This window comes from Chelonia mydas, chromosome 3, assembly GCF_015237465.2.
Source record: "Chelonia mydas isolate rCheMyd1 chromosome 3, rCheMyd1.pri.v2, whole genome shotgun sequence".
In the NCBI taxonomy this organism is placed as follows: domain Eukaryota; kingdom Metazoa; phylum Chordata; order Testudines; family Cheloniidae; genus Chelonia; species Chelonia mydas.
Genome location: NC_057851.1, coordinates 54,167,774 through 54,183,638, shown reverse-complemented (window position 1 = coordinate 54,183,638; position 15,865 = coordinate 54,167,774). Strand labels below are relative to the sequence as shown.

The following is a 15,865-nucleotide window of genomic DNA, read 5'->3' as shown; positions in this document are numbered from 1 at the left end:
CCCATGCATCACCTCTGTGCAGTTGTGTGTGGAAGTGAAGGCAAGAGACCCTGATTGTCCCAAATCTCAGTTCACATTACTTTTTCCACTCTTGGTCTGTCCATATTCTGTATGTCCCTTAGTTATTTAAATGAACTTCCCCATTAGAGTTTAGTGGTGTCAGTTGTTACTGTTGTTCTGTCTAGCTCATATCAGGTGGCCTGATTTTGACTTTCTACAGGGAGTCCACCACTTCAGCAACTGGAGCACAAGAGCCTGTTACCTCAAGGGGAATAAGGCAACGCTTCAGAGAGGAAAACTTTAGAAATGGTAGAGGGGAGATAAAAGGAAATCCCTCTTTTTTCAGAAGGACAGACTCGACTCCCTTCCGTATCTGTCACCGGTGGATTTAGCTTACGATCAGGGTGTTCCTTCCTCCCTGTGCGATGTAATAAAAATGAAGAAAAGACAAGGTAATATGATGTAAACAAAGGTAAGCGTATTAAGGGCAAAGGTACAGAAAACTGGGGAAAATGAGGGGGAAGAAACACAAACCTAACCATACAGTGATTCAGTGACTGGCTATAGGAGCTTGAAGCTCAGACCCACAATATCTCCCTTGGCCTTCAGAAAAACAATAAATGAAACCCCAATACAGAAACCTTTCCTACGATTTAGACGCAGTGGACACTATGCACGGACGCAAGGCCCAGAACCTTCTACTCTCCGGCTAATTAGAAGTCTTTGAGGAGGACCACTGGGGAGTTCTGATGACTGCTGGATTTTGTTGCAGGCAGGGAGACCCTCTGGGATGATGGACACCAGGAAAGCAGGACCTTCCACAGGTAAGATGGATTCAGTTCGCTGTGGCGGGGATAGTGATGACAGGCCTCTCCTTCCTCAACCTTGCTGCGGGATAGACGATGTTCTTCTCTCTAGCTCTGGAACGTTGGGCAGACCTGACCATGCACATGCTGTTGCTGGAATGGACAGCACCATGCAGGTGCTGAGCAAGATCTTATATAATCTCTAAGGCGGGAAAAGTTTTGAGGGAATAGAATGTTCGGGGTTGGATCTGGCGGGAAAAGCTGGTTTAGTCCGGTTTGAGCCAGAGGACTCCAGTGTCTAATTTGTAAACAAGTTCACTTACAAAGATGGAGTCCAAGGGTCATAGTTCATATACTCCATATTAGATTTTATTAAAGCCAGTGATTCACTTAACATTACTAAAACAACTAATTGAACATATTAAACAGTACCAACATTTCTTTCTTCTTTATACCTAACAAGCTAGAATCTCCATCTTGCAGCTGAGATCAAATAAACTGAAGGCTGAAATGGGATCAGGAATCCTTATAGCGGTTCATGTTGAAATGTGGTCTGTGGAGAATTTTCATACATAATACTAACATGCATTGCAGATGCATTAAGAGTCTTATGGCTTGCCTGGTGTGCAACTGACAGTTGCTGAATTAGGTACACTATCAATTTGATTCCCATCGGTGGTGAAAACCTTATCTTTGTGTCCAGAGTTACTCACAGGCCCTATGTGTGGATCAGATGACCATTCTCCACATTCATCACAAATCTGGGCTCTTGTAGGAAGGGTAGAGTTATTTTGGCTCTCTCTTGAGGAAGCTCTGACAAGCAAGTTGTTTAGGGGTGAGTGGAGACTTGAATTTTCTGCTCCTCAAAGCCATTACATGAACTTATCAGTACTTTGGTAATGACCTTTAATCATGTCTATAGGTCGAAAGGGACGGCCTTTGCCCTGGAAATGTTTCTTATGACAGTAGAAGCACAGGTACTCTGATGAAATGTCAGGGGAGTGCAGGTATGCTTCCTTTAGGTAGAGTCCCTTTATTGAGAAAGCTGCATATGGACATGCTTGTTTCAGTCCAGAAGTTTAAATTCCAAGGACACTTGTTAAAAATGTTAGGTTCAGTATGGATTTCACATCTCTATTTTAATTTTAGATAAAGAATATTAAGCACACTCCAAGGAATTTATCTTTATGTCATTCTTTCTATGGCTTTGATCTGCAACAGACAGAAGACTGCTTGTCCCAGGACTAATTTCTGGAATGATCATACATTTACTTCTGCGGTGTTGTGACAGTTCTCTGGATTATCTCCTCTCAATGACCAATCTGTCTGAGTTATTCTCTCCTAGCTATTGACAAATCTGTAGTTTTCCTCTGAGATGGACAGAGACCCCTCTAACTCCAGCATAGTATTAGGCAATACACATTAATACTGTGCCTAACATATATAAGTGTTGGGAGGTTATATTAACTGAACAAAATATATTCTCCCAACAATTCTGTCCAACCATGTCAAGTATCCTATAATATCTTGCATTAGCTGAAGTAAGCTTTGACTTAAGTAGATAGGAAAACTATCAGGATTAGGACATATGATTGTTTTACTACATCAACAGTTACAGAGTTACTCTCACAGGCTAATACTGGAATGTTGAAAAGGACAAGATATATGAATGTTCTATCTAGGAGGAAGCAGATGCCTTCATGCCCCTTGGTACACATCCCCCTTGTGTTTGTTGAAAAAGAGATAAGCGGTACACCATTGTACCAGAAAAACAAGGTAGAAAGCTGATTAGTTAAATCTAGTTTCAGATGAGAGACACAGTACCTTTTACTGGTAAACAGGTAGGAAAAAAATGGCTATTGGGGTGTAACTTTGGGAGAACATCTTCTGTATGAGGTGAATGTAACAACACTGCACGAGAGGGCTTTTCAGACACTGGTATCATATTGGACCCTTTTCCTGAACTATATTGTTGGCTTATAGCAATATATCTGACTGATATTGGTTACCTGCTCACTTGACTATATTTCACATATAACCACAGGGTGGTTGAGCAATGTCTCAGCAATATATTCTTTAAATACAGTATAGTCTATAGTGCACCTTCCTCCTCTGTCAAATCTGTTGCAGCATTCTCTCCCAGAGGTGTGGTTGCTTGTGTGGGTCAGAGGTGAGTGATGGCTGTGAAAGGGCTCTGTTCTGAAAGGGTTGTCTGTAAACTTTCTATGTATGAAAGCTACTTCTTGTCTTTATCAGCTGTTTCTACAAAAATTTTGTTCACTGCTTTCCTACCCCAATATTTTGAATTGGTCAAGAAACGCTGTTTAATTATACATCTGCCTTCCTCAAATGAAGACACAGACGCCCCAAAACCCTATATTAGCTATCATTGATCATTTTGATAAATATTGGTGGGACAGCAAGCTTTGAGTCACAGAGCTCTTCTTCAGGTCTGGGAAAGATACTCTGAGTATCACAGCTAAATGCAAGGTGGAACAGACTGTTTAGCATAAGTAGTTAGAACATATTTTAAAGAGCCATTCAACACCGTAAACACCCCTGCACATATAGCACAAAAAAGGGATGTATGGCTTATTACAACAATCTGTAACCCACTAACTGCATTTTTTTGTCCTATGATAGCGGAGATCTTAACAGCCCACTCTGCCTTGAATGGTCCCTTACAATATGTGCTAACTACTTATGCTAAACAACCTGTTCCACCTTGCATTTAGCTGTGACGCTTTGAGTACCTTTTCCAAACCTGAAGAAGCACTCTGTGTGGCTTGAAAGTTTGTCTTTCTAACCAGCAGAAGCTGGTCCAATAAAAGATATTACCTCACCCACCTTATATCTTGGGATCGACACAGCTACAACTATGTGACATACATGTTACGTGTAAGGAGTCCAATAATGTGGGTTGCTATGGAGGCATTTGCAGTTCCTTTCCAGATTTAATGTGACGTACCTACTTCTCTAATTATTGTTATTACTACCTCTTGATCTCCCACTACAGCTTGTTGTATAACCACAGATGATGTGACTTTTTTGACATTCTTTTAAATAAACGAGCAATAATAGTCTGTCACGAGTTGCTGTCTCCTCCTCTCATCACTGTATTGGGAAAATTCCCCTTCTTCTGATAATAAAGAATTGAGGGAGAGAAATGCTACAAAGAGCCTATCTTCTTGCTCTTGGATTTCTCTGGCTTGCACCTTTTTGGGTGTCTGTCTCTGTTAAATTTGAAGATAATGATAATGTGCTAAATCATTTACTTGAACTAAATCACTTACTCCCAGAAAATCCAATCTCTCCTTACTGAAAGTTAAGTCAAAATAATTGTTTGAATCAGACTTTGGAATTTTTGTCACATTTATAAGACCTGTTAGCGCTGCTATGCTTAGAAAGGTTAAAATTCAGGAAATCGGTTAAATTTGGCTTAAATGCTTCTCCTTATGTAGTTTTAATCATCAAATAGCAAATCTCTTCTGTAATGATTTGGAGAAATAGGACATAGCACATTTAAGAGGATGTCTCCCTTTCTTGAATGCTGGGAGGCTGTAAGGAGATCCGTTGGTTGCTGAGGAAATAAAAGGAGCTCTAGGAGTCTCTACAGGGCCACTGCTAGCAGTTAGCACAAGCAGACAGAATTCTTGACAGAACCATCTCTGTGACCACTCATACTGGCTAGATCCCTGTAGGAGAACATACGTCCAGTGTTCCCATGGCAAAATAGCTTACCCCAAACTGGGAAGGTAAAGTCTGCGTCAGCAGTGTTTAAGGAGCCGCTGGTGGTAGATGCTGGAGCCACTCCACTGTGAAGTGTTGCAGGAGAAAGTAGTGCTAATGCTACTTTTCCCCTGTTCCTTGACACACTCTGCAGCCTCTTCCTTCAGAAACAGGACTTGCTAGGTATGGAACAAAGGGTCTCCTGTTGCCTGCTCAACCAACTTGGCACAGCCCGTGCCAGGCACGAACTATGGGATCAGTTTACCTAGGATGACTGGAGAGGGACCTGGCCCATCCTCAGTTGTCTGGGCTCTGCTCCTTCTGCCAGGGACCCAGGAAAGCAGGCAGATTGTCCCTTCAAGGAGGGCTATACATGCAGAGCACTTTCTGGTTTTCTTCTTGTATCACCTCTCCCGCCTTACATCTTACAGCATCATGGATTGTGGGGACAGGGATTACCTTGGATGATCAAGTCCCTCACTGAGTTATGACATGCTAAAAATCACCATTTCCCTTCTCTCACTTGTTTTCCTTAGGAAAATTTTTGCTACATGTCAAAATTACTGAACATTTTAAAGAGCCGAGCCCATGCTACTGTCAGAGTAGCAGCAAACACACACCCCAGCATCCCATTCTCTGAAGGGCACCACGTGGGGCAGAAGCTCACTCATCTCCCAGGGGGGCGAAATTGAGTCAGGCTCTCTCCATAACTGCTACCCTACTCCCCACCCAAACTCAGCATATGGCCTTGTTATCCCATTGCCTCCACACAGCCTGGGATTCCCACATGGGACCCCTCCTTATTTTGGGGCAGGAGAGGGATGCAGTCGAGAGTCAGGCCAGGCTTGGTTCCCTCCCAGATCCAGCAGTTCATCCCCACTCTGTGACAACAGCCTTCTCCTGCTGCCAGCTAATGTAATTAGCCCCCAAAGTCAAAGATCCATCCATTTAAAGAAGTATTTTACTGAAAATTGTGCATTTATAAAAAAGAAATTCATTAAAAGTATGTTTCAAATGAATCTATAAAGCCATATTAAAAAACAAAACATCCTCAACCAGTAACAACAGACTACAGTTAAATAGTAAGAAAAAAACCCATTAGAGTCGTGTCCATTCTTTCCCTTCCAAAATTGGGTAAATAGTCAGCAGATTGGTGAATGATACTGCTTTTCACATCTAGCTCACCAGATAAAATGCATGACTGCTCTGTGATCACAAGTTGTTGACATCTGGTGACAGCTTAGTTGTCTACATGTCATCAGATGGCGTTCTTTGTCTAGTTCTTAGTGCAAGAAGTCCACATGACAAGAACTGGGACAACCCACACCCTCGTTGGCAATCTCAGAGAGGCCGAAGACTGAATGGGCATAGAGAAAAACTAATCTCTCTGACTGCGTATCGTTGATCTCTCTAGTTCTGGTTAAGATGTTAGTAAGACAGTGTGGAAAAGCTTGTCCTAATGCTATATCTGTACTTAATAAAAGACAGATGATTTCAGTCTAAAATTTGGTCTGGCATTTTTCACAAACAAAATTCAATAAGGAGGAAAACATGCAATTACACCTTTCTGAAGTTTACCTGAGCAGGAGATACAGAAGCTGCTGGCAAAGGATTAGAGATCATTGGGCCAAAGATATCCAAGTCATCGTTCAGTGTTGTTACAGTAGTGGTGCTTCCATTTGTAACAGGTGCTTCAGGAGGACCATCTTAAAAAGACAATGGATTCAAGTTTTTAAGTGGAAACCTCTATTAAAACAAGGATTTAATAATTGTAAAATACGAATATATAAATCAAATCACTTAAATTGTCATTGCTTAAAAAAATACTCAGTGTTGGAAGCAAATCTCTGAAATACAATATCTCAGATCCACAAAATTCCGAAAGGACTTTTCTAATTTGAAAAGTATATTTTATCAATATAATTAAGAACTGAACATTTTAAATACAGTTTTAAGAGTTCCATAATGGCATTTGAGCCCTGGTCTACACCTTGGGCTGGGGGGGGGGGGGGGGAGAGGAGGGGGAGGAGGAGATTGATCGAAGTTATGCAACTTCAGCTACATGAATAATGTAGCTGAAGTCGATGTTCTTAGATCGACTTACCGTGGTGTCTTCACCGCGGTGAGTAGACTGCTGTCGCTCCCCCCTTGACTCCACCTGCACCTCTCGTGGAGATAGAATACAGGAGTCGATGGGAAAGCACTTGGGGGTTGATTTACCGCGTCTAGGCTAGACGTGATAAATCGATCCCCGCTGGATCGATCGCTGCCCACCGATCAAGTGGGTAGCGTAGACATACCCTTAATCAGTTTAATGGAATAGTTTTGCAAGCATTTTCACAATTTTAGTCCAACACTCACTAGCACTATAGTATTATGAGTGGGAATTTAATAGTTATCCCATCTAGCTACCAAAGTTTTGGGCTACTCAACATGAGAGCTATCAAATACATTAATTTGAACTACTCGGGGTAATTAAATATTTGACAATGCTTAAAGTTACTTCCTACAACTGGTTTCTGAGAAGGAACACAAAACCAGCCTGGGACTCCTAGAGAAGAAGAAACATACTGTATAGGTCATTGGACAAGCAAATGTCAAAGAAAGCAATATTCCGAAAGGACTTTTCTAATTTTCTAACTTACAATGCCATATTTATTCAAAATATCGACTACATTCTTCACATGAAGAAAAAAGATTATGGCAGGTATCTTTTTTTTTTTTTTTTTTTTTTTTTTTAGAATGAGCGATATTTATTTCTATAGAAGTAGATGTGTACATTGTGCCTGACAGCCACAAAATAACATGGTCACTGACCTGTCCAGAGTTTACAATCTATGGCCCTGGAACTTATCAGTACTTATATAGATGTGTGAATTTACTGATCTGAGTAAAGCTGTGCATACACGAATGTGTTTCTAGGATTAAGGTCCAAATTAGATAATCCTGGAAGATGATGGAAGTTGGAAGAAAGCATAACAAAATCATGCTGTATAAACATTTTAATTTTTTCCCCACATTTAATAACTGATTTTCTAGTAACTGCTATATGTGTAGACATGTGAGTGTGTAGGCTACATCTTACAGAAAATATGGCCATAAATCAATTGTTATTTTTACTCCTAGCAGAGTTCAGGATTATGACATTGATGAGACTATACCAAATTAAAACACGGACATTACTGTTAATATAAACAGTGACCGTGGAGAAAGGTATGTTCCCAAAAGTAGACAATTATGCAAAAATATGGTTGACATTTCTGGACCACCTACAGATTGTTTTGCATCAAATTTTACATCATTATTTAGAAAAAATGGAAATAATATGTGACAGCAGAATACACATTACACCATATAAAGAAATTATTAACTTTCTTACACTGAACTTAGTAGGAAAATAATATGAAGTTGAATGGATGGGTTTCATGGAACTTTATGCTGGCTACACTTTATACAAAAAACTTAAGAGGCAGATCTATGAAGTATTTTGTGTAGAATAAGAAAGGAATCAGTCTGGGAGTATCCCTCACTGAGAGCAGAAGCAAAGACTCCTCTGGTTAGGGCACTGAAGGGCTAGACACCTAATCAAAATGGCCAAAAGACTACAGCATTATCGAACTGCAGATGTGGCTGTACAGATTAAAACCATTAGACTAAAATAATAAATTACAAGGACAATAAATAGGGCCCTACCAATTTAACGGCCATGAAAAACGTGTCCCAGACCATGAAATAAGCCCTGTGAAATCCAATCTCCCTGTGCTGCTGGCTCCAAGTCCCAGCTGGGCTTGGGAGGGACAGGACTTGTTCTTTTGCTCCACAGCTGCTCTCAGGGGGAGATCAGACCCACCTCTGGGTACCTCCCCCTGCTGCAGGAAGCTCCGGGGCTGGGCAGCAGTCCCGGAGGCTCCTGTAACCCGAGGAGGCTTCTGGAGATGGAGGTGGGTTCAATCTCCCCCGTGTTGCTGGGAGCGCACTTCCTCTTTCCCTGCACAGATGCTCTTGGATACCTCTCCTGGCTACAGATAGCTCCACACCCCCTCCTCTCCACTCACTTCCTGTCCCCATTACTTCACAGCCGTGCGCATTGGGCGGTGGGGGGGAGGAGGGATCATTGTACAGGGAACTGCCCCCCTTCCAGATGCAATTATTAGCTTGTTTCAATAAAAATAAAAAGAAGGTCAAGAACTTAACAGAATTTTGTGATTGACACTTTACAGCAGCAAATCATAGTCACTCACTGATTGGTAGATATGACCATCTGTGGCAGTTTTCTAAGATAGTGATCTCAGTTGGTAGCCTCAAACTTGAGAACCACTGCTTTAAGTTAACAAAAGCAAGTGGGGGGAAAAAAGAAGGAAATAAAAGGTCAAATGGTTTCAGATGTCATTAATTGAATGTCAGCATGGAGCATCTAGGTGCGGTGCTCCCAGCAGCATGGGGGTGATGAGATCCACCTCCCGGATCCTCCTGCAACTCCGTGGCTGCTGCATTCAGAGCCCAGCTCTGAAGACAGCATAGACGTGAGGGTGGCAATCCCGCAACCCCCCTGCAACAGGTTTGCGACACACACCCTAAAACTCCTTTTTGGGTCAAGACCTCCACGATTACAATCCGAGAAATTTCAAATGTATACAGCTGAAAACATGAAATTGACCAATTTTCAAATCTTTTGGCTGTGAAATTGACCAGAATGGACCATGAATTTGGTATGGCCCTAATGATAAATAAGATTAACACTGTTCTAGCTCAATTAAGTTTATTTGATTATTTTATTTCAATATTGGCTCTGAATATATTTTTCCCTTAACCTGTTTCAGTTGCTGTGTCTATTGTACCCCTGTAAATTAGCCCAGTAATAGTGTTGTTTTCTCTAAGTAACTTAACTTTTTATCTACATTTTCCCACTGCCCTGTGGAGACTATTTTAAAAGGGAAATATCATATTATTAGTTATATGTTCTGCGGCAATGCCCAGGGATCCTGTTAAGACTATTGTAAGGGGCCTTGTACAAACATGCAAGATGATACATTCCTTGACTTTTAGAATTTACAATCTAGTTTAAGAGAAGATGCAACAAACAATAAGAGGGAGGGTGAAAGAATAATGATATTAGATAGTAAAAAATGTTCACAAGTTCTTGATTTTAAACATTTACTTTAAAAAATGGTAAACAAAGTCCAATATTAAGTCATACGTAAAATTTATTTGCCTATTTTACCATTAACACCTCTGAGTTTTAATAAGGCAATTTTAGCAATCTAATATTCTTTTCACTGTTTACATTATGTATTTTTCTCTCAGTTTGGACTATAAAAATCATGCAAGTCAGTTTTCAGATTCTCAATGTGCCAACATATGCGTTGCAAACAATGCAGTTTATTTCATAATACTATCCTCAGCAATGTTTAAAAACAGGGAATGTCCCTTTAAATAACTACAGTTACATAACAGGAAGAGATATAGTACGGCCACTTTTGAAGGACACTATTCAAAGAACATTCAAGAGATGTGACTATTGCCCTGGAAAGTTTAAAACAATTATTATAATGTAGACTAGGCCCCAAATACTACTGAGGCTGCAAATACTACTGCAATACAAACAACATAATAATAATACCTATCAATCAGCAGAAAATGCTTATTATAATAAGCATACGAAGTTTAACTTCCCCTGGAGTTGAGAAGGGGGGAAGAAAACTGGGAGTAGAATAAATTGGTTCATATGGAACGCAAACAACGGTGGGCAGAAACTTGAAAAAAGGCCTGAGAGTAACCCAAGGCTTTAAGAAACAATGTATAAGGAACTGCCATGAAGGTTTGAATCTCTTGTACCCTTTGAGCTGACATAGTGGCTACTAAAAAAGCAGTCTTCATTGACAAGTAGTTTAAACAACAAGTGGCAAAGGGCTCAGAAAGGAGGGACCCATAAACCCTGTTAATACTATATAGAGGTCTCAAGAGAAGCAAAATGAATAAGGACCTTAAGGATTCTAGCCACTTTAAGGTGAGAAAATGAAGTGTAGCCCTGGATAGAAGGGTGATGTGAAGATATCGCTGCTAGCTGGACCCTTATGGAACTAACAGAATGTCCAGATGGTTTCAGGGCTAATAAATAGCTCAATATTGCTGAAAATCGATGTGGCCAAGGGAGACAGCTTGTGCTGGAATGCCCAAATAGAAAACCTCTTTCACTTAGCTTTATAAGCAAATTTAGTCAAGACTTTCCATTTTTTTGAGCAGACTGTTCTGAACTTCAGCTGAACAGCTTCTCCCACTGGATGTCAGCCAGCCACCATCCAGGCTGTCAGCTGTAACAATGCTGAGTCCTGGCTTCCTGAAAGTAAAAGAGTAGTTGCCAAAGGTGGTGGTCGTGGGGTGGAACGGAAGGGATCCTCGAATGTTTCTGTCAGGCTCTTCATCTTCTATCAGACAGCAGTTTTGGTACCAGTGTGAAGACTGTGCAGCAATGGAGGAAGAGGTGGAAGGTCACTGTCGATGGAACCTGGATGGCTCCAAGGTCCTCTGAGGCTGATAATAGTACTGGGAAGAGGGATGCTGCTTTAAGGAAGCACATGGTCTCACTTATTTCCTTCTTGGGGCTGGAATGTACAGGCCCAAAGAATACAGAGTTGCCCAGAAGACCTCAACAAATCGACAGTCTGTTTTAGAATTAAAAAGTTAATTACCCTCAAAGGGAAGGTTCTCTGTTGTACTTTGGACCTCCCTGAGAATCTCTAAGGACTGAAGCTAGGAAGATTTTCTCATCACTACAGATGTGGCTACAGTACAAACCTCTGTATTGGACCTGTCCAGCACAGTCTGAAGGGAAGTATGAAGTATCAGTTATCCCTCAGTCATGATGACTTTTAGTTCCTATCAATGTTCCTGTGGTAGCTAGTTCACAAACTAAGACAGTTTGTCCTAATTCAGACTGTCATAGTTAGAGAGGAAGGCTTGGTAGTCAGCCACATACCTGGAGGCTGGCAGAAGAGTAGACTTTGCATCCAAATAGGTAGAGACTCTTTGGGTCTTTCTCCCTAGGTGTATATTTGGCAGGCCCCTGCTGCTTTGAACTATCAGTCAGCAGCTACTACAGGAGCTTCTGGTACTGGGCTGGAATAGAAAGCATCCAAATCCCATGGAAGAGATTTGGTACCTCCTATCAGCTTGCTTAGATGTGGTTGATATCAATGCTGGCATGTACCATAAGTCTTTTACAAGCTCTAACAACCCCTCATTTATTGGCACGGTAAGCCTTCTGGGAAGGAAGGGTGCAAGATATCCAGGGCTGTGTAAAATTTCTCTCACACAACTTCTACAAGTATATCCAAAGTCTCTTGATAAGATCCTGGAAAAACTTGAAGTTGTCAACTGAGGAAGACATTTGGGGATTTACTGCCTCACTGGGGGAGAATGAAGAATTAAAATGGAGACAAGTAATTCTTCTCCTAGCAGACGTTGCTCCTCCTCACTTTCCTCCATCTTCCTTTCTAAAATCATCGGCTGCACTGGCTGACTTGGCTGGGTTGGTCTGTACTGCCCTCTCTTGAAAGGAGGTTGTAGTCCTTGAAAATGGGGAGAAAATGCAGGCTTGCATGACTATGGCTGCATATCTCAGGTTGTCCAGTAAAGCTAAAACTCATGAGTAGATGGTACCAGGATGGGGGACACAAAGGAGGATACTAGGAGGGATGCCCCTATCAGCCCCATGTTGTTTTCTGAAAATGGAGTCCTCTCTAGAATCCCTACCTGTGTGTAGGAGATTACTCCCTTCTGTACCTTGATGAGAATGAGGAAAAAGGAGAACACGCTCCTCCAAAGATGAGACTATCTTATCAAACCCTCCTGGGGAAAGGATGAGAGAACAAATACATGACAGATGTTAGTCATGTTGCTTAAGGTACAACCGGAAGGCTCTCAGATACTATTGTGATGGGTGAACTATAAGAATATATATAAATTGGAATAGAGTGCCTGGATCTGTTGTATCCTACGTAATTTGCGGGGGAGATGACGGTAGTACCGGACATATCTCCTTTGTTTGCTGTACTGATGAGCCTAACTCATTCATTAGCTATCACCATCTTCAGCCTCTTGAGGAGAGTACCAGTTCCAGTTAAATAACTCTGTACTGTATTTGCCCTGTGTATTACAACACTAGGTTCAGAAGCTTTGAGTACCAAGGAACACATTTCCAAGGTGACTGATACCAAAGTGCCAAGTACTGAGAAGGCTGGTATTAAGAGAAACACAGTGCAGAGATTTGGTGGGTACTGTTGGTGCTCTCTTTAATGGTTGGTACTACTGCGCCAGAGTGATCTTTGTCAGCCCAAACCCTCAGAATCTTGCTTCTGACATATGGCTAGAGCTCCTGTACAGGGGGAAAGGGTGGTCTAGTTAACCCTCCCCAGCTCTCTTAAAATATCCAACTGAAATGGATGCTACTAGCCAGAAGAATCAGATCTCGCATGTATGGAGACCTGCTCTGCATAAGAGTGGAATCCATGTGGATGGTCACTTAAAGAACAATAGATTCGGTGTCAAATTTAGTTATGCCATAAGACTAACATACACGTTAGATAATAAAAATCCAAGCATTTACTTACTGTATAAGTGAAAAATGTACAGTATAGGTTACTGAGAAGCAGATACAAAAGCAACTTTAACTTAAAATATATCTATTACTTGAAGGCCCAGTGGACATTAACAGTCTAACATTGTAATACTTTCATCAAACTTAAATTGTGGAACATGTTGAATAATAAATAGTCTAAACAAAAGCATCAAGGACATCCACAGCAAATCCATAAAGAATATGACTATTACTTCCTCTTTTGCCATGCCATAAAAATTATTTTCCAGTGCTCTAGCACTGTAACAATGATTTGCCTGAAGGAAAAAAATCATTCTGAAGGCCAGTATTATCAAAGCATCAGCATTAAAGAGTCAATAACAACACAAGAAATGTGTGGCTTATTGCAACAGAGAAATGCGAGAGATGGAAGAAGGCAGAAATGAGATTTCCACATACTGTACTTCCCTATCTATTTTATTGCTGGATCATTTTCTAAGACTGTGTTCATGCTAGAAAAGTGCATCAGTGAGATACTTCTTTCAATCAGAATTTCATTCATATAAAACTTCTCCATTACTTACACGCAGCACAACTATAATTTCAGCTCTCTGATGGAAATATTCCCTGGCATTCCTTTTCCCACTGCTAAAAAGAAACAATTGACTAATGAAGGATAGAATTTTTATTTATCTGAGAAAAGAAAGAATTCCAGTAGAACAAACCAAACAAACAGTTTACTGTATGCTGTAAAACACTTTCTCCCCCACCCCCAAACTATTGTTCACATAAAAACAAAATAACTGGCAGGGTTCAGCTATCTGCCAGTTTGCCTACAAGACAGCAGGGAGGATAGGAAAAGACATTACAGTCCTTCACTGTTCTCTTCTGCCCTCACAATCTGCAGCATATGGGCTCCTTGCAGTTCAACCTGGGAGCTGGAGACTAAGGCTATGTCTACACTAATACTTTGTCTACACTATGTCTACACTAATACTGACAAAAGCACAGATGTGAACAGCGCTATGTCAGCAGGAAAGGCTCTCCTGCAGACGTAACTAACACTGCTCATTGGGGATGGTTTAATTATCCTGGCAGGAGAACTCTCTCCTGCCAGCAAAGAACGGCTACATGGGAGACCTTACAGCGGCACAGCTGTAGTGGTACACCTGTGCCACTGAAAGATCCATAGTGTAGACATAGCCTATGTTTCCTAATAGTGCAGACTGAAGACAAAAGGGAACAAAAATAAGGGAGAAAAGGTGAACATAGTAAAAATAGGAGTCCTCAGTGAAGTAACCCAATTTCAAGAACATTTTGTTAAGGAAAAAGATAGTAATCTGACAAAACAGGAGTCCTCTGGCTGCCTTGTGTTGCTATTTGGAGGCAGAACATCCTGGAATAGAATCAGTGGGAAGGTCTAACCACATAAGGAGCCCTTGAAGTTTAAGGGCTGGTCTACACTAACTTAGGTCGACTTACAGTGGTGTCTACACTGCACTATGTCGACGGAAGATGCTCTCCCATCAACAGCTTCCACTTCTCAGGGAGGTAGAGTACTGACATTGTCAGAAGAGCACTCTCCCGTAGACTTAGTGTGTCTTCACCAGACAGGATAAATCAATACTGTTGCATCAATTGCAGCGATGGTGATTTAGCCAATAGTGTAGACATGGCCCTAGACTGTCTTCAGGCCCTTGTGGAAAGTGACCCAACCCAGGCTCCGTTGCATGAAAACATGCTCTTGAAGGAGAAAGAGCATGCTATTGCTATGTTATATTTAAAACTAAAACAACAGAAGACAGGCAACTGAAAATTATAGTATACACAGCAGCTGAGTCTCTTCACCCCCCCGAGCATAACTGAATTTTGCATTACTGTAGAGGGGTATTAACCTTTATGCCTTAATATGTATATGAAATGTGGCACAGATACAGTTGCTATGGGAACCACAACTTTGAATTGCCTGATTTTAGTATGTGTAAAATCCCCAATATAATGTTGTTTGTTTTTTTTTACATTTACTTCACCTTTTTGTGAAAAAGAGGAGTTAATACAATCAGAAAAAAAAAAAAATACTCCAAAGGAAAACTAAAGGTGCTGATGTGCAACCATGTGATTATTTGAAGGTTTTTTAAAATATTTATTTTATTAATATACAAAATGTACCTTATAATGATTTCATTCTATAAATATAAAAATGTTCATAATTAGGTGAATCAAATAATTATAGAGAATCATAATTATAAGCATATATACAAGCCCAACATGGCATCCGTATTTGTCTTCTATGCTTTTAGATGACCACCAAGTTATAATACGTTGCCATTTGCTCTCTCAATTTATTTCAGATAGGACTGCAGAGTTCAAGACTGCCCTATGCACAGAAGTAGTGACATGAGGGCTCAGTAAGAACCCATCACAGTGCCTAATGGATTCCCTTAAAATGGGCTTCTGAAAGGTAGTGGGGGGGAAGGCTGTGATGATTCAGTAGTGTTTACAGGGGAGGATAACTTGCCAACGTTCCACAGTGCCAAGAACTGTCCAAGGTTTGAGTGGCTATCTACTTATATACATGCTTAGAAACCTGGCCTCTGGGGCTAATCTTGCCCTTTCTTCTGCAGTCACAATGGGTCCCCAGGCAGCGGAAACAGTGTGGCTCCACTACTCACGCTGCAGGGAGGCTTTGCAGTGGATGCACACACTTCATGGGGTGCAGAGACCTGCTGTGTGGAAGCTTCCATAACGGCAATGC

At 41.1% G+C, this 15,865-nt stretch overlaps 1 protein-coding gene across 2 annotated transcripts in view; it reads right to left on the bottom strand.

Moving 5' to 3' along the window:
* The window catches only part of SMAP1 (small ArfGAP 1), a 240,703-nt gene that overhangs the window by 17,307 nt on the left and 207,531 nt on the right, over positions 1–15,865 (bottom strand). For both annotated transcript variants that reach the window (XM_007070547.4, XM_037894289.2), the window contains one exon: positions 6,114–6,241. In XM_007070547.4, coding sequence (XP_007070609.3) covers positions 6,114–6,241 — 128 coding nt within the window. The remainder of the gene's footprint in view (positions 1–6,113; positions 6,242–15,865) is intronic.